Below are 23,833 nucleotides of genomic sequence, written 5' to 3' on the forward strand. Positions count from 1 at the left end.
TCATGTTCTTTTCGGCGCACAATTTTGTCGTGTTGGGTGATACGTGAGACTTATGCCCATCGAGAAACAGTACTACAGGAAATGGTGTCTTTTGCTGAACAAGCCAAGGATAGAATACATCTCTGAGGAATAGAAAAAAATGTGTCCTTATTCATCCATCCAGATTCCGTTTTCCCTGCGGCCCAGCCTTCTGGCAATCTCTGCCATATTTCGCTTGGCATTCAAAATTTATATGGATACAACATGAGCGTTGGGGCCAATTGTCCAGCAGCATTACCACAAAACAGTGCTGTGTACGATTCTCTATCGGAGTTTCCAACTTTAGCGTGAACATATTTTTGACCAGAACCTGCCAGAACAATTTCTTTGGTTGGAACTGTTCGTACCGCTGTCTCGTCCAAATTAAATATTTGCTCAGGGTTCTTTAAAACTTCGGATAACCCTACTTCTGCAAAATATTCACGAATCTCGGTGAACCATGATCTTATTCGTGGTTCAGAGACGGCAGCACGGTGCTTTGGTAGCGAACTCGGTACTCGCCGCGAAATCTCCGGATGACGTTTGAGGAACAGCCTGACGCAGCCTGATCCATTTACGACCGGGAATGCCGTTTTTAAATGGGTTGGGCTGCGACGACGTTTTGATATGATGTGCCACACACGATGCTAATCTATTTGTGTTTACCGGAAATCCTGTTTTGGCATTGTCCAGCAGCCACTTTACAATCCGTTGTTCGACGTCAGCTGAGAAAACAGTGTTTTTTCCCGGGCTGAGGTTAGAATACTTGCCCATTATCTTATCGCGCAGTGTGGTATTCGGAATTCCGTTCATCCTGGCCGCTTCACGTATAGAACTTCCGGATTTCACCATCCTCACGGCTTCTTCTACCTTTTCTCGATGATACACCATGTTTTTACGGATGCTTTTTTTGTGATCCATCTTCCAAACCTACAGAACGGAATTGGGAACGGAAATAATTTATTGTATCCTTATTCCGGTCAATTCAAATATCACGTTTTATCATCTCAAATCGAGAAAATTTAGTCAATAAATTTTTAAAACACTATAATATTACCTTGTATGTCACATAAAGCTGCTGTGTTTGATATTAAGCACGATTTTCCAGCTGTAAACACTTAAATTTTGTGACAGTCGTTCTTAGCCAGTGAATTAACGAAAACAGTCAAAATGGCGGCTGCATAGAAGACCAACAAAATATGTTTATTTTCACATTGTTAAACGCTATAAATGTCTTAATATTGTGTTTCATTTCACGCAAACATAACTATAAAAAAATACAAAGCTAATATGCAGTTATTTTTAGTCATATAAATATAGTTATTTGTTATTTTGTTTTGTGTGAACGGAATTAGGAGCTGATTGGAATAAGGGCACAGCACGGTATGAGTAATTGTCTTACCCATCAGTTAGAGCGGGAACTTTGCCGGCTTTATGTTTTCGGCTTTATGAGAATTCGATACCCAGCTTCGTAGCCCAAGAGGACAAATTGTCCAGAGTATCTTTCAAAGAGGTAAGACGCGCGGCTACAAAGCAAGACCATGCTGAGGGTGGCTGGGTTCGATTCCCGGTGCCGGTCTAGGCAATTTTTGGATTGGAAATTGTATCGACTTTCCTGGGCATTAAAGTATCATCGTGTTAGCCTCATGATATACGAATGCAAAAATGGTAACCTGGCTAAGAAACCTCGCAGTTAATAACTGTGGAAGTGCTTAATGAACACTAAGCTGCGAGGCGGCTCTGTCTCAGTGTGGGGATGTAATGCCAATAAGAAGAAGAAGAAGAAGAAGAAGATCTTTCAAATTGTAACGAAGGGAGCTCAAAAAATTACGTGCTTGTGGTTAAAAATTTGGCTGAATCGCGTGGTTTTGTTACATTCCGTGATTCAGCTAATAGTGAATATCAAACAAGCTACGCAATACGCAGATACGCAAAATTTGTCTGCCATTTTTGTGGGAATTCGGGTCACACCCAAAAGAACTACTATCGGTATAAGGATAGTCAGAGGGAACCGGTGAACTCGCTTAAAGAAGAAATAAAAACTAAGGAAATCCACGATTGTTTTAAGCGTCTTTGAATTGATTATAGCTAAGAAAGCAAGCCACAAGGGGCCGATTAAGATCTGAAAGATCAACCTGGATGCAATGTTCCAGCTTGTGCAAGGAAATGGATAATTTTACATTGGCACTTATTTTTTCCTATTTCCGACCAATTATTTTTTCCTATTGTTTGGGAATGTTTTTCTAGTCAGTAGAGCTACGAAACATTTGTAGACGATCTCGGTGGTCTAGTGGCTACCGCTTCTGCCTTATAAGCAGGAGGTCGTGGGTTCAATTCCAGGCTCGTCCCTTTCCTACTTTGTATTTCTATCTTAGTTCATTCTGTGTTTCACGTTCTACCAAAACGATTCCTACTGTTATAACCTTTCACACAACCCCAAAACCTCCCGTGGCACCTATGAGAGGTCGTAGAGTTCTCTGCATCTTTCTTAAGTAGGTGTCCAATAAACCATCCTTCCCCTTCCTCAGCATTCGCAAGGACGTGGCCAGGACAGATCTCGACTATTGGAGGTACTTGCTTCCATCTAAGAGTTAGTGATTAGTCCCAAATCAATATCTGTGGTAACGGATGAAAGTGATGCTACTCTAAAACAATAGTCTTGGCTTGTACCACCTACGAATTTGTGCGAACTGCTAAATGCTAATGCTAATGCTAATGCTAATGCTAAAGTAGAGCTACGAAACATTTGTAAGTTTTGTAAATCTTTGCAATATTTGATATAAATTACATGCATTATGGTTTTATCTATAACAATGAGATGTGAAATAGTTCTTTGCCTAAGAAGTGAGACATGGCAGAAGTTTTACTAATAAGTTCGAACGTATATTGAAATTTATTGCCCACATTGCTGTACCATCGTGCGGGGCTTCTTTTGACAAATCGGGGGCTACTTTGGACATTTTGAAACAAGAATTGCAACGATAACTACTCTCAAATTGCCATTATCACCATTCGAGTGTCTTGTTTTTTTTCTTCTAGATTTTTTTTAGAAAATCAAATATCCAAAGTAGTCCCCGGACTCCGGAGTCAAAAGAAGCCCCGCACGACGGTACCTAGAACTCGTTTTGAAATCGTTACATTATAAAACATTTTTTAACTGAGTTGTACCGTTAATAAACTGTATATGGTCAGGTTTCTACTAAACCACACCAAGCGTTAAGAAAATTATTTTGAGCTTTTTAGTGGAATGTCTTCACTTGTCATAAGACGAGATTGTACAATCCCATTTAATTCCACCACCTTGACAGATACGTATTTCGACCTCAACAGTAAGATCGTCTTCAGTGTCTCGGTAGAATTAAATGGGATTGTATAAACTCGTCTTATGACAAGTGCACAACAAGCAGTTTTCCGAATCCCTATTCATACTTTGTTCATGAAAAGAAAACAATACACAATACCTTTGTACAATAAAAAATATGTTCAAAAGTACCCTTGAATATATTCTGGAGACAGTTATTGGCGATTTAATGACGGAGGTAGCAGTTCGTCCAATTGCGATGACTTTGGAATTTATTCCCCTGTATATTAACAGTCATCCCTCTGTCGCATTTCACGCTAAAGCTTCGTTTTATTTTGCAGTAATCAACGTGATAACTTGCTGGTAGCGCGGCGCAGCGATTGCTGGTTTGTTTCCGACACAGAGCGAAATATTCATAAAGCATCAACTACAACGAATGCAACGGTGATTTGAGGATAAATTTACGCAGATTTATTGGGTCCATTAAGTTAACACAATGATCACGGATCTGTATGCCTATTTCACCAACCTACCACGATGGCACATATTTGCCATATTTCTTGTCGGCTACTTAATTTACTATCTTTTAGAGGTAGTTAAGGTAAGATCAATTTCCGGTTGCGTTCTCAAGCTATTAGGTGGTTTAGTAATGCTTAATTTTTTAAATCTTCCAGCGACCTATCCTAGCCGTGTCGAATGGTCCCTTCAAAAAATATCTTCGCAAGAACATTCCCATTCTGGAAATGAAGTTTTGGCCGACGTTCTGGTGCGTGGAGAGTCGGGCTCAAACTGTTTTTGCTAGCATCATCCGTTCGAATATGATGCCTAACATCGAGTATCGTCGGGAGGTGCTCACCCTGAAGGATGGCGGCGAGGTGGCTCTAGACTGGCTTGAAACTGACTGTGATAGTGAGTCACCGTTGATCATAATTCTGCCAGGATTAACAGGTTCGTTAATTATACACCTTTCGATGATGTTAGCACTTAGCTAATATGTTTCATTGCATTAACTTAGGTGAATCACAAGCCGAATATATCAAATGCTTGGTCATGGCAGCGAATCGCAATGGCATCCGAACGGTTGTTTTCAACAACCGTGGATTGGGAGGGATGGAGCTGAAAACTCCTCGACTGTACTGTGCGTCCAACAGTGAAGATCTGGCCGAAGTGGTTAGCCATGTCAGAAAGCTGAATTCCCACGTCAAAATAGGTGCCACTGGCATATCCATGGGTGGTCTGATCCTTGGGAATTATTTGGCAAACTACAGTGACGTAGCCAAGTCGGTATTGACCGCAGCAAAAATCATCTCCGTTCCGTGGGACGTTAATAAAGGTAAGTGTTTAGGGATAGTTGACTTAAATGTATCTTCTGTTGTTCACCAACATTATCAATCGCTCAATTTGAAAAATCCACTTGATATAAAAAAATCATGCCTGCCATATCCTAATGGAACTATCAATTCTATAGTTTCGCCTCCAACTCTTTATGGACTTGGGGTGTGCATAAGACAACCAACAATTGATTGATATGCAAAATACTTTAGGCATAACATGCCCAGGTATTTTAACATCAAACAAATAATAATAAATATTTTGCATATTAATTTGGGTATTATTTCTTCAACATTTTACCTTTTATGCACACCAAGTTAACTGAGTAGGATATCAATGACAAAATTATTTATTATCCTGATCGGGATTAGCATTTGCAATTATACATATATGCGAAGTTCATTGTCTGCAAACACAGACAATGGAGGATGTCCTCCTAAAGTATCTAATCGACAGATTAGATAATATAGAAGTGTCGGTTTACGTAGTAAGTTACCATACGACTGTTCCATACGTGAAATCAGCTAATATGCTATATGCGAATCTAAATACATGTCTGAAAAATATTTATCTCTCATGTGATTGTCCCATTATCAGTTTGGGTTGAAATTTGAACTTGTCCTAGTGCGGACTATGACGTATGGCATTGATCAACGGTTGTATGTGTAGTAAATCCAGGGCTAAGAAGCTTTTTGCGTTCGGTTTTGGAAAGTTCTTATCTCGGTATTTCTACTAAGATGGCTTTGACTTGCTTCCTGTGTTTATATCAATTTAAAAGACTAAGAAAAAATGGTTCACGAATTGATTATTTTTTATTGCTAATAGATGACGGTAATCTAACGCGAACAACATTACAATAATACATTATAAATTTACAATTAATTTGTGGTCTACGGGTGTGATTAAAATATGTTGTAGTTCAGAGAAATGTATTCAAATGAATAAAAAATCAACATATCTTTCAAAATTAAAAAATCCAATTCCATTGCTGAAAACTGATTTTTATTCGGAATCGGGAAAAAAGCCTTATTTCAATTTGTATTGTGTCAGTAAATAATCACAAGTTATTATCGCATAGGCATTGTTACGATGTAACTCGTAGATTGAACACTAGTGATACTCGAACAGGTAAACTTCGATATAACGTACATATCGATTTCAAAGTTGTACGTTATATCGAATTGTACGTTATATCGAAGCATGAGCAATCATCCTTTTTTTCACTACTTAAATGTTGTACTATCATGTACTTTATGGGCGAATATCAATTTTTTTTTATATAAGGCACAGCTTGCAGTGTGAAATTGCTTTTCTTGTGAACAATTCCTACAAACTTGTTCGTTACTAAAAAAATGACCCACAGAATTGAATTTTTCATTTTATATCTAAGGAAATAAGAGGCCCAGGAAACACAATGCTTGCTTTTCGTTGCACCCTTGCATGAATATTCATTTATTGAGTATCCTCGTTCTTTAGTGGATTTAAACTTGGGCACGATGGGGCACGTGACTCGCCAAATTGAATATTTTCACTGAAATTTAATTATATGCGCCAACATTATTCTGAAAATAAAAAAAAATGATGTCACACCAATTTTGATTAATTTTATTCGAAATTTCCGATGGAATTTCTAGAGAAGTTCCTGAACAAAAGTCTGGAGAAATGCAGGATTTTTTCATCGGAAATTCCTTTGATATTTTTTTTCATAAATTACTTTTGGAATTCTTTTCTTCATTAAAATAATATAAAATACCTGAAGTCTATCCGATATTTTTTTGGATGTATTCTTCCAGAAATTTTAATACTTCCTTGAAGGTATTTCCAACAGAATGTTTGAAGGAATTTTTGATGGAATTTTCAACGAAATAGTCAAAGATTCCCAAGTGGGATTTTCCAAGAAATTCCAAATGGTATTTCCAAACTAGTTCCCAAAGGAACTCCTAAAAAAATGAAAGAATTCTTCGAAGGATTTTCTGCTGGTATTACCGATTCTAAAGGAATTTCCTCAGAAATGTTTAAATAAATTCTGGCAATTCTGAAGAAAACTCCAGAGGAATTTCCAAATAAATTTCCTAAAGAGTTGCTGAAAAAATTGAAGAATATCCTAAGTAATTTGCTGCAGAAAGTTCTGAATGATTTGCTGGAAAAAGTTCTAAAGGAATTTCTGGAGGACTTTTCAGAAAATCCTGTTTTTTTTTTAATTTTTATTACGGTTTTTTATATTTTGGAATTAAGTTTAACGCTAACAGGTATTTCTGAAGAAATTTCTTAAGGTATTTGTGAAAAAATATCCATATGAATTTCCTGAAGGAATTCTTAAATGAATTAAAAAAAATCAAATAAAAATTCTAAAGCAACTTCAGAAGAAATCCCTATACGCGAATTTTCAAAACCTTGACAATTTTCCGAAGAAATTTGTGAAAGAAATCTAGAACGAATCCCCGAAGGAATTTTCGAAGGAATATCCGAAAAAATAACCAAAATAGTTTCCGTAGATATTTCTTAAGGAGTTTCTGAAGGTATTTCCGGAGAATGTTTAAAAGGAATTCGTGAATATATTCCAATATGTATGATTCGAAGAATTTTCGAAAAAAAAAATCCAGGTGGAAGTTTTGGATTCCGAAGGAACTCCTGAGGTACACATTTATCCGTCTAAGACGAATTAAGTACTGTCCATTTAATTCCACCAGTTAATTTTCGTTATCTTTGCAGATACGTATTTCGACCACAACTGTGTGGTCGAAATACGTATCTGGAAAGATAACGAAAATTAACTGGTGGAATTAAATGGACAGTACTTAATTCGTCTTAGACGGTTGAATACATTCCACTAAAAGAGCTATATATATTTTTCTACACATTTATTTTTTTTACCGGGATCTCAGAAATTTGTTGAACATTTACAGAGATTCGCACAGTCGAGCCCCAGCAAACATGTTTTTTGCTGAGATTTCTGTCAAAGTTGCTGAGAACCAGCAAGTAATTTGCCGAATCCCAGCTATCAAACGTCATTTTTGCCGGGATATCAGTTTAAATTTTGCTGGCACGCAATTGTGCCGATTTTGCCGAGCTGCTGAAATAAAAACTGAGTGTGTAGATTTTGAAGTAATTCTCAAAATTCATTCCTTCAATTTTCGAAGAAACATTGAGGAGGAATTTAAAAATGATTTTTTGTTTCCGGAGGATTTTTCAAAGAAATCCCTGGGGGAATTCCTGAAGAAAATCTTGAAGCAATGCCCAAAGAAATTCTTGGAGAAATCTAAGAATGTCGGAAGTTCTTTTAGGAGTTCAATTTGAAAATCCTTCAGGAATTTGTAATTATCGGGTAAGTGTGCTCAGCGCTATGCTGAGACTCCCTGAACCAATGGCCTTAGGGTCGGCACGCTCACCTTAAGCAACTCGCGGACAGAAACTCTCGCAATCAAATGCAGGGAAAACCACAGAGCTTCATTTTGCGACACTTTATTCACTTTTATCTTCACTCTCTCTTGAAGCTAGTTAATTTTAGATCCCCTTTTCCTGGCAGCACAGCACCACTCCATTTCTTTCCTTCCTCTTTTTCTTTCCTTCCTTCTGTGGCCGACAGGGATGCCAGATGATATTTTCAATTGTCTTCACAGTCGTTTAAAAATGTCTTCAAATGTCTTCAATATTAAAATTATGATTAACAGCGAGAAATTTCAAAATCCTATAGGTTTGCAAATTCAATCAAGTCCTGTTTTATTGATGTGGAATAATGTTTATTGTTTTAACATTCAAATTGTGAGAATTAAAAAGAATTTTCTATAAAATTTTCACGCGAGAGTGTATAACGAGTTTTCCCTGGATTTTCTACTGAGTCTGGTAAAATTCTACTGGATTTTTTGACTGATTTTTTGGAGAAACTTCCAGATAAATTTTTGCAGCAACTTCCGGATAAATCCTTGATGGAGCTTATTACTACTTAGGGGTCATTCAAAAATGATGTCACAGGTTTTAGGGGGGGAGGGGGTCTAAGATTTTGTGACAGTACATGTACTATCCAGCTTTTTACACTAGCTATAAATAAACAAGGGGTGACTCAATTTTGACGTATGCTATGTACAAACAGAGGTACAAACTTATGGCGACGTCTCAGTAGCCATGCATTTTTCATTCACCAACAAATGTCATATTTTCAACTTGAAAATTTAAACGAAACTCCAGGACTGATTAGCTTTTCTGTGTAAAACAAATTCTTAATTTTCTTTCTATTTCAAGGATCAATACTGCCTTGTGAAAAAAACCATGAGAAAAATACTGCCAAGTACTAGTTCAGATATATAAAATCATGCAAGGCGCATGGATGTCAGGATTTGGATGGGACTGGTTGATAGGGTGCATATTCATGCTCCAAGTTATCTTTCTCTAAGAAGGAATTTCGTTCGTGGTGTTCAAAGCGATGAGCTCCGTCGTAGGACAAGTGCTGGTATTTTACCAATGTCGCGTCTCAATTTAAGAACAGTCTCTATAACTTCTACATTAAATCTTCTCCTTTCTTTCCCACTATAGATGGCTCCATTATATTTTCTGCAAACAAACTAAAACTGGCATAAATATCTGAAATAAAAGGAAATTTGCTCCAAAGCGGATGTTTTGATCGATATTTAAGTTCTGCCATAGAAAGATAGCTTTGCCAGTAGTTCGAAAGCTGGCAATCACGTGGCGTATATTTTGAAACAACTACCAGTCAAAAAACCTTTCAGGGAATGGGATTATGAGCGTAGTGAAATTATATACGTATACAGGGGAAAAAAGTAGTTGAGTCCAATTGTTCAAAGTCCAAGTGAAATGGTACAGAATGGGTACAAATGCGTTGGAGAGCCGATCCGGAGATCCAAGTTTGATTTTCGATTCTGTCCAAGACTTTCAACTCTCTTGAATGGAAAAGAAAATTGAACATGTTGAAACGTAGCATAAGGTTAACGCAGGGTAACCAACCACGGTTGCGATTGCTGAATGCATATATGCCCTGCAGTTGACCACAAAAGAGCACCATCCTCGTTTGAATTGACTCCGGAACCTGTCCTGTATTTCGTAACGTGACGATGAATGTAAGGATAATTGGTAAGGTAAAGGTGACAACGAGATAGAGGTAAAAATGGTTTTAGCTTAATTGGTCACGATTAGGAGCAATGTTGCGGTATTTCGCCTCTATTGACCGTTCTGGCACTTCAACATTCACTATCAGTTTATTCGGGCGTTGGCCATGAATGTACCAGGTCTCGTCCTCTCAAAAGGTTTTCATGTCCATAGAATTGAGTCTAATGCACCTCGTTTATCATGTTTAACAATACGAACAGCCTTCAGCAACTCTTGCATTTCCTAAAATTGAATCAAATATGTAGTTAAACCCTGTGAAAAAACTTTTAAAGTAAAAATCAAATACGAAAACATTTGGTTATGTGACGTTTTCATGGACTAAATCAATATTTTTTCCACAACATAAAGCATACTTTGATTGAATTATAAAAATTATAGTGTACACAGCAAATGTCAGATAGGGGTGATGCAAAATTTATAGCATGGCCTGCGTAAAAAGCTGGATAGGTATACAAAAAAGCGTGACAGAGGGGGGGGGGAGGGGGTCTAGAAATACCAAAAAGTAGTGGACGTCATATTTGAATCGCCCCTTAAACTTATTTCTTCTGGATGGAGCTTCTAATTAATTTTAAGACTCCTGACGAAATTTCCCGCAGAATTCATGTTGGAACATCCAAAGGATTTATTGATGGAACTTCAGGAGAAATTTCTGAAGGAATTTCCAGAGGAAATGCTGGAGGATTTTCAGGAGGAATTCTTGGAGAAACTTGAGAAGGAATTCCTGTAGGAGCTTCAGGTTGAATTCCGGAGGGATTTCCTGAAGGATTTTTCTGATGAATTTCTGAAGAAATTTCTAAAGAAACTTCCGGAGGAATTTTCGGAAATAGTTCTGGATGAATTTTTGGAGGAGATTTTTTGAGAAATTTCCGAAAGAAATCCTGGAGGAAAAATCAGAGAAATTCCATAGTATACTTCCGGAGGCATTCTTGGGGAATCTTTCAGCGACATTCTTGGAGAATCTTCCAGAGGAATTCCTGGAGAAACTTCCAAATAAATTTATCGAGGAGCTTCCGGAGGGATCCCTGGAGAAGCTTCCGCGGGAATTCCTGGGGGAGCTTTTGGAAGAATTTCCGGAGGAATTCCTGAAAGAAATGCTGTAGGAATTCGTGAACGACCGGAGGAGTGCTGGAGGAATTCTTGGATACGTACTTTCGCTGGCATTCTTGGATGATCTTACGGAGGAACTCCTAGAGGAAATTCCATAGGAATTTCTGGAGGATTTTCCGGAGAAATCCCTGAAACATCCGGACAAACTCGTGGAGGAAATTTAGGAGGACTTTTAGAAAGAATAACAATTAGAATAAAAGAATAATAATTCATAGAGGAATTCTCAGAGAAAATACTGAAAGATATGTCTAGAAGAATTACCAAAGGAATTTAACGAAAGTGTGTAACAAGTTTCCGCTAAATTTCCTTTGAGAACATTTTCCTGTAATAATTTACCATGTAAGTTCTAAGAAATATCCACCACCACACCAAAACACCAGAACAATTTCAATTTCTTTTCGACATTCGTGAGAATTTTCTATGGCAATTAATTGAGACAAATTTCTTGTGGAAATTTAAAGGGATTTTTTTTGGGAGTTCAGTAGAACTTGTGGAAATTAAGAAGAATTTGCCGTTTAATATTTGGAGTATTTCCTTTATTTCTTCTTGACGGAAAGTATTATAAATTTCCACGATAATTTCAACTGAATTTTCATTTTCAATTCTCTTAAAGTTAGACAAGAAATTCTTCATCTACGAGTGTTTCGCGACTTATATTTAGAAGAATGTGGAATGATGGAATGAAAATGCCGAATAGATCAGATGAATTCAGAAGGAATTAAGAAAAAAAATCTGGTTCTAGCTCAACGGTTGAATAGATTGAATCTAGTCATAGAAGAATTCAGTCTATGTTTGCTGCAAATTAGATCAGTTTGCGTTCCGATGTAATGATCGAAATACCCTTTTACAGACACGTCAAAAACGCCGCCAAGGAAAATTCTAACGAATGCTTCCATCGGACAGCTCAAAGTTAAGTGCGAATGAGGTCTAAAATGCGTTGCAGTTATCAACTGGCTAGTGTGAATGTATTTTTATGTTTGAGATTCTAAGCCCGAGACAAAGACTATTATAACTTTTGTAATATTTATATTGTTTACATATAGAGGTCGCAGAATTCATAAGTTAGAAATAAAACTGTATTTTCTATTCGCTGGCTTATTGACTGTCTTCAAGTATTTTCAAATAAGTAGATAAGTCTTCAAATATTTCGAAAAGTCTTCAAAATGTCTTCACGGAATAAATCTCGCTTAACTTTTCAAAAGGACCTAAGTAACATTTTTATCATGAATTAATTTGAGTACTGCAATCAAAAGCATTCATGTTTTTCTGTTGATTGCGCTATTCAAATTAATTCATGAAAAAAATGTTACTTAGGTCCTTTTGAAAAGTTAAGCGAGAAATGTCTTTACAGAAATTTAAATGTCTTCAAATTGAAGACATGTCTTCAAATCTGGCATCTCTGGTGGCCGACGACCCGGCAGCGAGCAACTCTGTTTGCTGAGGGCTTACCGGTGGTATCGCTGGGGTGGTTTGTGGATCTTCCTCGCTCCTTGCACGGATAAAAATAAAAAAGCTAAATAGATTAAAATTTAATCTAAAGCCATATTCGATCTATCCACTCATTGCAATGTTTAGTTGTACAATAATCTGTGAATGATTAAAATGAGTTTAATCATTTGAAATGCATATTCCATGTATATCTACTTTAGATTATTGTCAATTTATTCATTGGTTTATTGGTTTTACGAAACGATAACAGTTTTACGCTTTGAAAAAACAACAACATATTTTAGAAATCAAACTAGTAGAAGTTTATTTATTTCTTAAATTGTATTATTGTGCGGGCTATATTTCATTACAACAAGTATCATTGCCTGCTGGGTGACCACTTTTCGATCGATCATATGGAAGGCACACTATTTCTCGGGGATGATTTGATGGGGATGAAGTACCAAACGTTGTATTCGTTAACTTTGGCTGCTCTTCAGCCGTGCGTCTTCCAAAACTAAATCTTTCCGATGAAATTGGCCACTTCGATTTCGGATTCGATCTTCCTGGTGGGAACAAAATTTAGTTAAGTCAGAACATTCAATAAACTTAGCATGTTTTTACCTGCTGCTGCACCATATTATATTATATATTATAATGTCTGGGAAACCGCTAAGCGCTGAGCGCATGGATCAATGCAATCGATTGATCCGTAATTCAGATTATTTCCTCGAACCATGAGGGGTAAGGATATGAAGTATTCCGCGATTTGTCCGAATATTGGAGCAGTTTCCGTCGGTAAATTCAAACATGGAATCACTTGAGCTTTGGACGGTAGAACCGCAGACGGAACACAAGATTCCAATTTCGACATCCTTTTTCAAAACTGCCGTGAAGGCCGCTATAGAAAAACCTGTGATAAGCAAAAATTGGGAGAATTTGTGTTCATTTTCAAAAAGTTCTGCTGAATAAAAAATGCGATATGTTTTTAGTTACCTGATATAATTCGTAGAACCCAGCAAAACGTTAGCTTTTGGATTTAGACACGAATTATTTTTCACGCAATGAAACAGTATGGAGAATGGCTGTTCTCTTCAAATTGAAGTCTTTAAGTCCCATGAGTGGAAATAGTGACTAAGAAAAAAGCGTCATCTGACAAGTTCCCAGATTAATAATGAGGACTAGAAAATCAATTTAATGATTATATTTCGGAAAAGTAATTCAATGCTTAAAAATGGGTTCAATTTTTAATCTTTGGCAAGAATAAAATTTGAAAAATATTGGTAATGAATAAATAATAAGCTAACTAGCTTATTCATTTTTGTCCGTGGCTTCGTTGCAACTCGACCAATAAGAAGGCCGATCGACTATCGGTCGAAAAAAAGGTCGGATTTGGCCGACTACGGAACCATGGAACGATGGCGGTTCTTGCTGGGGGTTTTAACCCAAAAACAGTGGGGTTCCCAAGTAACCAAAAGTTCCTTTAAAAGTATTAAGAAAATTATTTTGAGCTTTTTAGTGGAATGTCTACTTAGTCGAGTCAAGTACGAGACACTGAAGACGGCCTTACTGTTGAGGTCGAAATACGTATCTGTCAAGATACAATTAAGTGGTGGAATTCAATGGGATTGTACAAACTCGTCTTATGACAAGTTTAAAAGTATGTTTTTCGGCTTAAGCAGCTCTGTGAAGCTGATTAAGCCAAAAATGTACTTTTAAAGGAGCTTTTGGTTACTTGGGTTGTCCTCATCGCATTCTGTTGTTCCACACACTTCTTCTCTATTCTTCAACTTCCAACTTTGGTAATTTTGTAAACATCCGTTCGCTTCGAAATACTTTGGAATAGTGACCGCAACCCAGGGTCATGACCTCCTTTTGCAGGCCAGTCACCTTGTCTCATAGTATCGTCCCAATGAATTAATGGCAGTGGCTGATTTTCTACCCGCCGCTGTCACATCCAGTATATGCGTAAAATAGTCAGCATGAGTTAACCGCCAGAAATTTGTATGGCAAAAGACACCTAATGCGGGTTTTCTCAAAATTAGAAACTTTTCATGAAAAACTTTTTGGTACTGGTTGTGTGGGAAGGTGTCCGCTACTAAGCCTACCAAATATTTTTTCGATGAAGGTGCTTAATTTTGTGAAATCGAACCTTAGATGCCTTTCGCCATACTGATTTCAGAAAGTTAACTCCTATTCATTGAGGAAGCTGAGGCGGACACAAGTACCCTCGAATCAGTCGCCAGAGCCCATGGAATATCTACGTCATCAGTGAGCAGATACGTAAAGAACGAGGATGCAATACGAGAAAAGCTGGAGAAATATAGAGAACATGGAATCGAGGACAGGAAAACATCGAAAGAACAGTCGTATCCACTTCTAGAGGAAGCAATTTACGTATGATTAATTATTTTTAGAGCGTCTTAGGGGAAATGCTACAAGGTCGATAACAAACACTGAAGAAGTTTCCAAGTAGGAAACGAAATACGTATCTGCTTGTTGATACATAAAAGTGAATAGTGGAAGCAAATGGAAGAATAGTCTTTTAACCGACCCGGTGACAAGCGCGGTGTCATCATCATCAATAGACATAGACCGCTGTCATCATTGAAACGCAGTATGAAAAAAAATTATAGCCCAGGACATCCTGGCTACGATCTGGCGATGGGCTAAGCAATAGGATGTCAGTAGCCTGCTTTTAACCTTGTAATTTACGTATGGTTGATTCAGCAAAGAGAGGACAACATAATCGTAACATCAGATATCCTGAAGGCCAAAACAGAGGTAATGTTTTTTTTGTTACAATCTCATGGTCTACATGTTGGTAAGAGTTTTGTACCCAGTGATGGATGGGTGCAACGTTTCAAGCAACGACATGGTCTGCGAGTCGCACGGGTAGTGGGCGAGAAAGCGTCCGCTGACATTGCAGCTTATGATAAATTCAAAACAGTTTTGATGGCGAAGATCCTGGAAATGGGTTTACAGAAATGCCAAGTGTACAACGCTGATGAATCTGCGTTGTTTACGAAATTTTACGCATTATTCTGTGGGATGAGAAGGTTGCTAGTGGTCGGAAATTAAACAAAACACGTTTTACTTCTATGCCGTGCGCCAATATTGATGGCTCCATGAAAGTGAAACTTATGTTCATCGGAACAGCTGCCAAGCCGCGCGATTTTCCCAGAAATTTTGAAGACAGTTTGCCGGTTACATACCATTTTTCGAAAAAGGCTTGGATGACCCGTAACCTTTTTAAAGAATGGTTCTACGACGAGTTCGTATCAGCTGTTCGCGATTTTTCGATGCAGCGCAGTATAAAACCAAATATTATACAAGAGCGATTTCTGCAAACCCTGATTTTGCAAGATGGCCGATTTTTAGCTTTGTTGTAAAACACCTTAACCCTTTCCTTCCCATGGTAGCTGTAGAGCTCCATCAAATTTTGCACCTTCCAACATTCATCAAATTATTTCAACAAAAAGCAGTATTTGGTACAACTTTATGGTTTCATTAGACTGCAAATATAATCAATTTTGAGTAAAAATAGTGAACAATTGTTCGAGAACAATCAAGTAACTATTGATTTACAATCAAAAACTTTTTTTTCGTTTTCCACTAATTTTAGCTTTGCCAAATAACTTTTGTTCTAGCATTTATTCCAAAGATGATTCCTTCCTATTGAAATGGGAAAGTCATGGGAAAGAGAGGGGTTAATGCTATTTTTTAACAGGGCAAGTGAATTGAACAACTCAGTTGAATTCAATTGTCTTTCCAAAAAGTTGAACATGTCCAACTTTGTTTTCATTCAACTGGGTTGAACAAAGGTGTTTAGATTTTCAATTCATGTCCAATTCGAGCGACTTGTTCAACTCGCTTGCCCTGTCTAAACCGAATAACATAAGAATCGAAATAAAAAAATTTGAAACTGCAGAATGACCCCCCAATGTTCCGGAAAGACGTAATCCTACGTCAAAAAATTAAAAAAGTGCTGCAGTGTGAACCGGTTTTCACAATTGGCCTGATGTACCATAGGTCCTGCGCATCTTGAGTAATGCAAAGGGTCGACATAAAATATCTATCCAGCTTTCCACGTTCGCCATAATGGCGGCTGCTATAAATATTTCTGACAGTAACTGCTTCCGACGCTAAACTGTTTTCGACGCTTCCGACGGTGGTCGTATCATAGCAACTATTTTCACATTGTTTATTTATTGTTACGTGAGCAGGCATAACATGAAAAAAACAGGAGGAATTTCAGTTCTCGCAACAATTAAAATGATTGACGATTAAATATTCATCTTTTTTATGTTTCAGGCGGGAAAAGAACAAATTGGCATTCAAGCATTACATTCATACAAAGTACAAGCTCTGCATGTCTTGGCTTCTATGCAACAAATTTCCTGACGATTTATTCTCCATGCAACTGCACTGGCACTTAGTTGATGGGTGAAAACGAATGTGAGCCAGTTTCTTCTAAATACCTAATTCACGCTCGGAGAAGCCAAACAGTGCAGTTCAGTATACTTGTCCGTGCCGTGCTCCATACGATAGAACTTGGAATATCGTTCGACTTCCAGTTCTCCCGACGAAAGGAAAAAAAACTAAAAACTTTCATTCCTTCATTTGTTGAGTTTAAGTCATGGATTATGTTCAAGGGAAATATCGACAATAAAAGCGGATACTTCAACTGTAACAATCATACCAACGGCTCATCTTATCGCAAAGAAAACTGTACTTACCTATGAGCAGAATGTTTAGCACGGTATATTTTACTCTTGTCTACGATCGAAGCTTAGGCTTAGAATCCTAGTCTTGGGCAGCTGATATTTGATAGAGTTCTACGAATAGAGTGACGTGATGGAAACGTTACCCTTGCCCTTTGTCTTAATTTTTATTAATACTTTTCCTGATTTCCAATCATTTGCGTATCTGTTATCTGTTTATTGGCTTTATACGCCGTTAAGTAAATATTTCTAATATAACGGAACGCTATTGATCTATGCAGACATACTCCATTTATAACTTCATGTCCTTATACGCAACTAAACGAATGATGTAGTTCTTGATTTTATTTATTTTCCTTTTACCGCTAGATTCCCAGTTCCACCGAGGAGTTCGAATTTATTAATACGGTCAAGTGCACTTAACTGCACAATTTGGCTTCTGCGAGCATCCTCATCAACTCAGAGCAGTGAAGTTAAATCGAGGATAGATTCTAACCAAGTTTACTTCGAAGAAGGCAGAGCATTCAGACGGGTGCATATGTCCACGTATCTTAAATCGGATCCCCTTAGAAGAACTTGGATCCGAGTGCTAAAGCTAAGTAAAGCTAGTTGCGTTGCAAGCTCAATAAAAAGTATGGACACTTTATATGAATGTTGCGTTTGAATGCCAAATTGTTCTTCTTCTACCTAAAATATAAAAAAATGAATATATATGTTCATCATATTAATTAAATGTTTCTTATTGCTGCAAGCTTTTTACGAGAAGTGAATTTTCTCCAGTTTTTTCATGTTGTACCAACTCACGTAACAATAAATAAACAATGTGAAAATAGTTGCTATGATACGACCGTCGTCGGAAGCGTCGAAAGCAGTTCAGCGTCGGAAGCAGTTACTGTCAGATTTATTTATGGCAGCCGCCATTATGGCGAACGTGGAAAGCTGGATATCCTGGCCCTGGGCGATGTCCCACTATTCTGCCGTATTCAGGAAAAGTGACGTATGCGCCATTTTACAACATACATGATTTACATTTTTCTGTTAAGCCTAGTACGCAGTTCTCAAGGAAAATGGTCAAGGAAAATTTGATCAAATTACCAAAGTAATATTGACGTAATATGACCTAATGATAAAGCAGGCGAAAAAAACATGTTTGTCTGTCATCAAGCAGGTAAGAAATTGGAAATAAACAGCTGCAATTTGTTTTCTAAAAATAATAATCTCTTGAAGCATATCCTCGCCTGCATAGTGGTTGGTGTTATAATGTTCGACGAGCCCCGTGGCATTACCCTCTCAGGATCGGGTCGGATTTCTTTACCAGAACTTGTCGTCGTGCATGGGGAACTACGTGGACGTTCCGCCCGGGGTTTTTGGATCGTAGAATGGCTGCGAGGGACCTATCTTCCGCACTCTCCCGTTCCTTGCTGGGATAGTTGTAGCCAGAATTGCTCGTCATGTGTGGTAGATCTTGAAGCTTTGCCTGATTCTTCTGGCTGCAGTGTCAATAACGATCTTATGCTTTTCAGCCGTGGCGTCCGGTCCAAATGGCGCGCTTTATGTCCACATGGAAGACTATTTCGCTATAGGCCCGAAGGCCCGAAGGCCCCTTCAATGGACGAAGAAACGAGTGATTCCAAAGCCCAATTAGGGCATGATTTTGTGGATGTGCAGAAATGACCAGTTCACATGCTCGTCGATGAGATGGGGACCCAGGTCCGAGTTCGAAAGCAACTGTCCGGGTTCCACTTGTTTCGTCCCGTAGACATTTCACTATGTAACGTATTAGCTGAAGCTCAGTACAAACAGTAGCTTATGCGCCACTTCCTCAAATAAGGAAGACTGCTGATGCTATTTTGGGATCCCGGCTATGAGACCTTCTTCTAGGGCGAGTCTTCCAATGGCTCAAAAACTACGCGAAATCTTGCACCCGAACGGATGAATCTGGAGGATCTTCCGGAGGACCTAACGGAGGAACTTGCGGAGGAACTTATGAATTATCTTCTGGAGAAACTTCCGGCGGAACATCCGGAAGATCTTCCGGAGGATCTTCTGGAGGATCTTTCGAAGGATCTACCGGAGGAACTTGTGGAGGAACTTACGAATTATCTTTCGGAGAAACTTCTAGAGGATTTTCCGGATGACCTTCCGAAGGATCTGCTGGAGGATGTTCCGGAGGACCTAACGGAGGAACTTGCGGAGGAACTTATGAATTATCTTCTGGAGAAACTTCCGGCGGAACATCCGGAAGATCTTCCGGAGGATCTTCCGGAGGATCTTTCGAAGGATCTACCGGAGGAACTTGCGGAGGAACTTATAAATTATCTTCCGGAGAAACTTCTGGAGGATCTTCCGGAGGAACTTCCAGATGATGTTGCGGAGGAACTTCTGGAGGATGTGCCGGAGAATCTGACGGAGGATCTGCCGAAAGAGCTTGCGGAGGAACTTACGAATTATCTTTCGGAAAAACTTCCAGATTACCTTCCGGAGGAACTTCCGTAAGATATCCGGAGGAACTTCCGTAGGATATCCGGAGAAACTTCCGTAGGATATCCGGAGGAACTTCCAGATGATCTTGCAGAGGAACTTCCGAAGGATCTGCCGTAGGATCTTCCGGAGGATCATCCGGAGGAGCTTTCGGAGGATCTTCCGAAGGAACTTCTGGAGGATCTACCGGAGTATTTTGCGGAGAATCTTCCAGAGGAACTTATGAATTATCTTCCGAAAAAACTTCCGGATGATCTTCCGGAGGATCTGCCGGAGGAAGTTCCGGAAGATCTCCAAAGGAACTTCCGAAGGATCTCCGGAGGAACTTCCGGAGGAATTCTCGGAGGAATTATCTTAGGAACTTCCGGAGGAATTCCCGGAGGATCTTCCGGATGAATTCCAGGAGGATTTCCCGTTAGAATTTCTAGAGGAACTTCCATAAGAACTTACGGATAAATTCACAGAGAAATTTTCGCTTGAACTTGATTACTGCAGAAATTCCCAGAGGAACTGCAGGAGGAATTCCTTGAGAAACTCCCGGAGGAATTCCTTGAGTAAATCCCGGGAAAAAATCTGTAGAAATTCTTGGCGGAATTTCTTTAGCAAATACTGGAGGAATCCCCTGAAGAATTCTTTGGAAAATTACCGTAGAAACATTGTAGGAATTTTGGATGAGGCTGAGGAGGAATTCCTGGAGGAACTTTCGGAGGAATTCCTGGAGGAACTTCCGGAGGAATTCCTGGAGGAACTTCCGGAGGAATTCCTGGAGGAACTTCCGGAGAAATTCCTGGAAGAACTTCCGGAGAAATTCCTGGAGGAACTTCCGGAGAAATTCCTGGAGGAACTTCCGGAGGAATTCCTGGAGGAACTTCCGGAGGAATTCCTGGAGGAACTTCCGGAGGAATTCCTGGAGGAACTTCCGGAGGAATTCCTGGAGGAACTTCCGGAGGAATTCCTGGAGGAACTTCCGGAGGAATTCCTGGAGGAACTTCCGAAGGAATTCCTAGAGGAACTTCCGGAGGAATTCCTGGAGGAACTTCCGAAGGAATTCCTGGAGGAACTTCCGAAGGAATTCCTGGAGGAACTTCCGAAGGAATTCCTTGAGAAACTTCCGAAGGAATTTCTGAAGAAATTTCTGGAGGAACTTCCGGATGAGTTCATGGAGGAACTTCCGAATGAGTTCCTGGAGGAATTTCCGAACGAATTCCTGGAGGAACCTCGGAATGAATTACTGGAGGATCTTTCAAAGGAAGTCCTGAAGGAACTTTCGAACGAGAAGCTTTCGGAGGATGTTTCGAAAGAATTCCTGGAGGAACTTTCGAAGGAATTCCTGGATGAACTTCCGAAGGAATGCCTGGAAGAACTTCCGTAGAAATTTCCAAAGGAAATTTTCATTTAACCTTTCAGAGGAATTTCCTTCGGAGTTTCAGTAGGTTTTCCGTTGATATTTGAGAGGAATTCTCTTGGTATTTGGTTTGGAAATTCAAAGGAATTTTCCGTTAAAAATTAGAGAAAGTCCCTTGCAAATTCCGAATAATTATCCAGCAAAACTAAAGAAAATTTTCCATGCAATTTTCTTGGCCATGCAGTGGTATTTTACTGCGAAAATACAAGAGAGTTGGAAACTTGTCTTTTTTTTAAATTTTGGAATCAGATAAATTTTCCTTTCAAATTCTTGGAAATGTGCTTTGGAAACTCAGTGGATTTTCCCTTGGCAACTCAAGGAATTTCAATTTGAAATACTAGGGACTTAATTTGAAAGAATAAGGGATGTTCTCTTGATATTGGATTGAATTGTAGGGCAAAGCCGATTAGAACGAAGATTTTATAATTAATTTAATCTTTAATGTTTCTTCAAGGTTATCTCCATTTCCATAAATAGTTTAATTCATTTCCTGCGACCCAGTTTAATCCAGTGGCCCTTCTTATGCTTCTTTCCGCAATAACGCTGCCGCATTTCTTGATATTTTTTAAATCACGGTTTTAGTACTTTACATTTCGCATCTGCCGTTCCGCACCATTGCGTGCCGTTCCATATGCTGCCGTGTATTTAAAAGTGACGCAGCCGCATCCTTTCGTTGTCGCACTCCATTGCGTTTCTCACTTTATTGTGTTCTTTAGCCTCATGCTAAGCAACTGTTATTTCTCTATCCTTGAGATGCCGATCGATTGGCTAACCAACCCTGGTATGAGCTTTGGTCGTTTGCTGATAGGGAAGGGGGATTAAATTCTTTCCGGAGTTGAAAATCTGATCGGACATCTGTTCAAGAAGGTGCGGTAGAGCCTCTTGTTAGGGGCGGCTGAACATCGTCCGAGGGCCTGGGAGGGATTGTTAGCAAAACTATCGACGTTGTAGTACGGCAGGAAGTATCTGGAAAGGAATCAAAGCTGAAACCGTTAACCAGTACTGTGACATTGGATATGAGCAGCGATTTACTGAGGTGCAGATACACTGTGAAAGCACTGTTGACGATGACCCTGGAAGAAGTTCCAAACGCGAGTACTACAGCTGTTCGAACTACGCCATCAGAATCTTCTTGGGGTTTATAGAAACCCTCAGGTTGGCCAGGTGGAATAGTTTAGAACAACTTTTTTGAAAGTTGTTCAGTGCCTTTCAATTGACGAACAATAACGGCGCAACTACTTCCACCGACTCCTGGTCCTGGGAGTCCTGGTCTTGGTCCTTGGCAGCATCTTTTACAAACATAGCCTTCACCACACCACAACCGAAAAAAAACAGTGCATCAAAAATTAATCGCAAAAAAATAAATAAAAGCAATGAAGAGAAAACTTCACAAAACGTCACTTTACTTGCGGAATAATGCACCAGTGCATTATTTCGCAAGGGAAGACGTCAGTATGTGTTTTCTTCACTGCAATACGCCTGCTATTGCCTAAATTGTTCCTTTTCCGTGCCAGCTCCGTACTGTTCAAGGAACGTCAACAGCAAAATCATTCCTTGACCACTACTTGTCCTATCTATTTGCACAGTACTTTAGAAGTCCATACCACCCTTTAAAGAGTACGATGAGTACATACTACTCGTTAACACAATTTTTGGAAAATGTTGTATACCTCACTTTGCCAGATTACGGCAGTATTGCCTTAACCTGCTGCTAGGTTAGATTTTCGTGGGTATACATTTCTATATGATTGTAATGATTGTCTATTATATTATGGCACATAATACAAACTTGTTTCTCTCTCTCACTCTCCATAATTCCAGGTTCTGACAGTATTGAACAGCCTTATTTGAATAGCATGCTTGGTCGCCATTTAGCCGGCAGTTTATGTCGCACTGTGCGGCAATATGATATTCTGAGAAACGAAGAGTTTGATTGGGATATGGATGTTGTTCTGCAGGTAAAATACAATAATAAAGAATAGAATTGTAGGACACGAATAGAAATGATGTAATTATTTTTTTTAGAGCAAGACTATCAAGGAGTTTGATTCCCACTTCACGTCCAAACATTTCGGCTACAAAGACGTTTACAGTTATTACGCACAGGCTACACTGCACAACAAATTGCACAAAATAAAGGTACCTCTGCTGTGCTTGAGCGCAGCTGACGATCCGTTCCAGCCACTGGATGCCATCCCGATCAAGGCTGCCGAGAAGTCGTCCCACGTTGCCATCCTCATTACGGCCCGCGGCGGTCACATTGGGTTCCTTGAGGGTTGGTGGCCAGCCAATAAGGATCAGTACATGGGTCGCCTCTTCAGCCAATTCTTTTCGGCGGCTCTTTTTGATCCAAACAATGAATTCTATCGCACTGCACAGCTGATGATGGAGCACAACCTGCAGTCATCGACTTCGGTTCCGACAACGCCCATATCGCGTTCATCTAGTCCTATTCGAAAAAAATCTATTCCATTCTAATAGTAGCAGAGGGTAATACCATAGGATAAACAAAATTATTTGTTTTAGGAGAAGAACAATGAAATAACTTGTATTGTACATTTTGAAAGCATATTCCAATTATAACATCCAAAAATTGATATTTATGATAGTAATACTATTTTAATAAAACCTGCAAAATCATTAGTAAGTAAATTAAAATTGATGCAATTAAATACAACTATTTTAGGTAAAGATACTGTGAGATTGTTCTATTTATTTTATCTGCTTTGATATTGTTTATAGTTTTCTTTTAATCTGCTGAATTAGCATAGATCCCAGATATTTTTCTCGTTAACTAAAATTAAAAAAAAAAAATTATGATATGTATGGATGCACATATTCAGTCGAGTAGGAACAAGTTCTTCTTTTTATACTCTACATTATTGATTTAATTTCCTATCCAGCTTTCCACGATCG

At 38.8% G+C, this 23,833-nt stretch overlaps 1 protein-coding gene across 4 annotated transcripts in view; it reads left to right on the forward strand.

Moving 5' to 3' along the window:
* LOC134211251 (protein ABHD1) overlaps positions 1–23,833 on the forward strand; it is a 43,535-nt gene extending 19,702 nt beyond the window's left edge. For 3 of the 4 annotated variants that reach the window (XM_062687957.1, XM_062687956.1, XM_062687958.1), the window contains exons 2-6: positions 3,661–3,920; positions 3,994–4,267; positions 4,335–4,652; positions 22,739–22,875; positions 22,943–23,833. In XM_062687957.1, the coding sequence (XP_062543941.1) occupies positions 3,816–3,920; positions 3,994–4,267; positions 4,335–4,652; positions 22,739–22,875; positions 22,943–23,395 (1,287 nt within the window). In that variant the 5' untranslated portion in view covers positions 3,661–3,815 and the 3' untranslated portion in view covers positions 23,396–23,833. Of the gene's footprint in view, positions 1–3,499; positions 3,602–3,660; positions 3,921–3,993; positions 4,268–4,334; positions 4,653–22,738; positions 22,876–22,942 lie in introns of those variants that run through there. The other variant, XM_062687959.1, reaches the window with a different exon arrangement.

Source organism: Armigeres subalbatus, chromosome 2, assembly GCF_024139115.2.
Source record: "Armigeres subalbatus isolate Guangzhou_Male chromosome 2, GZ_Asu_2, whole genome shotgun sequence".
Classification (NCBI taxonomy): Eukaryota; Metazoa; Arthropoda; class Insecta; order Diptera; family Culicidae; genus Armigeres; species Armigeres subalbatus.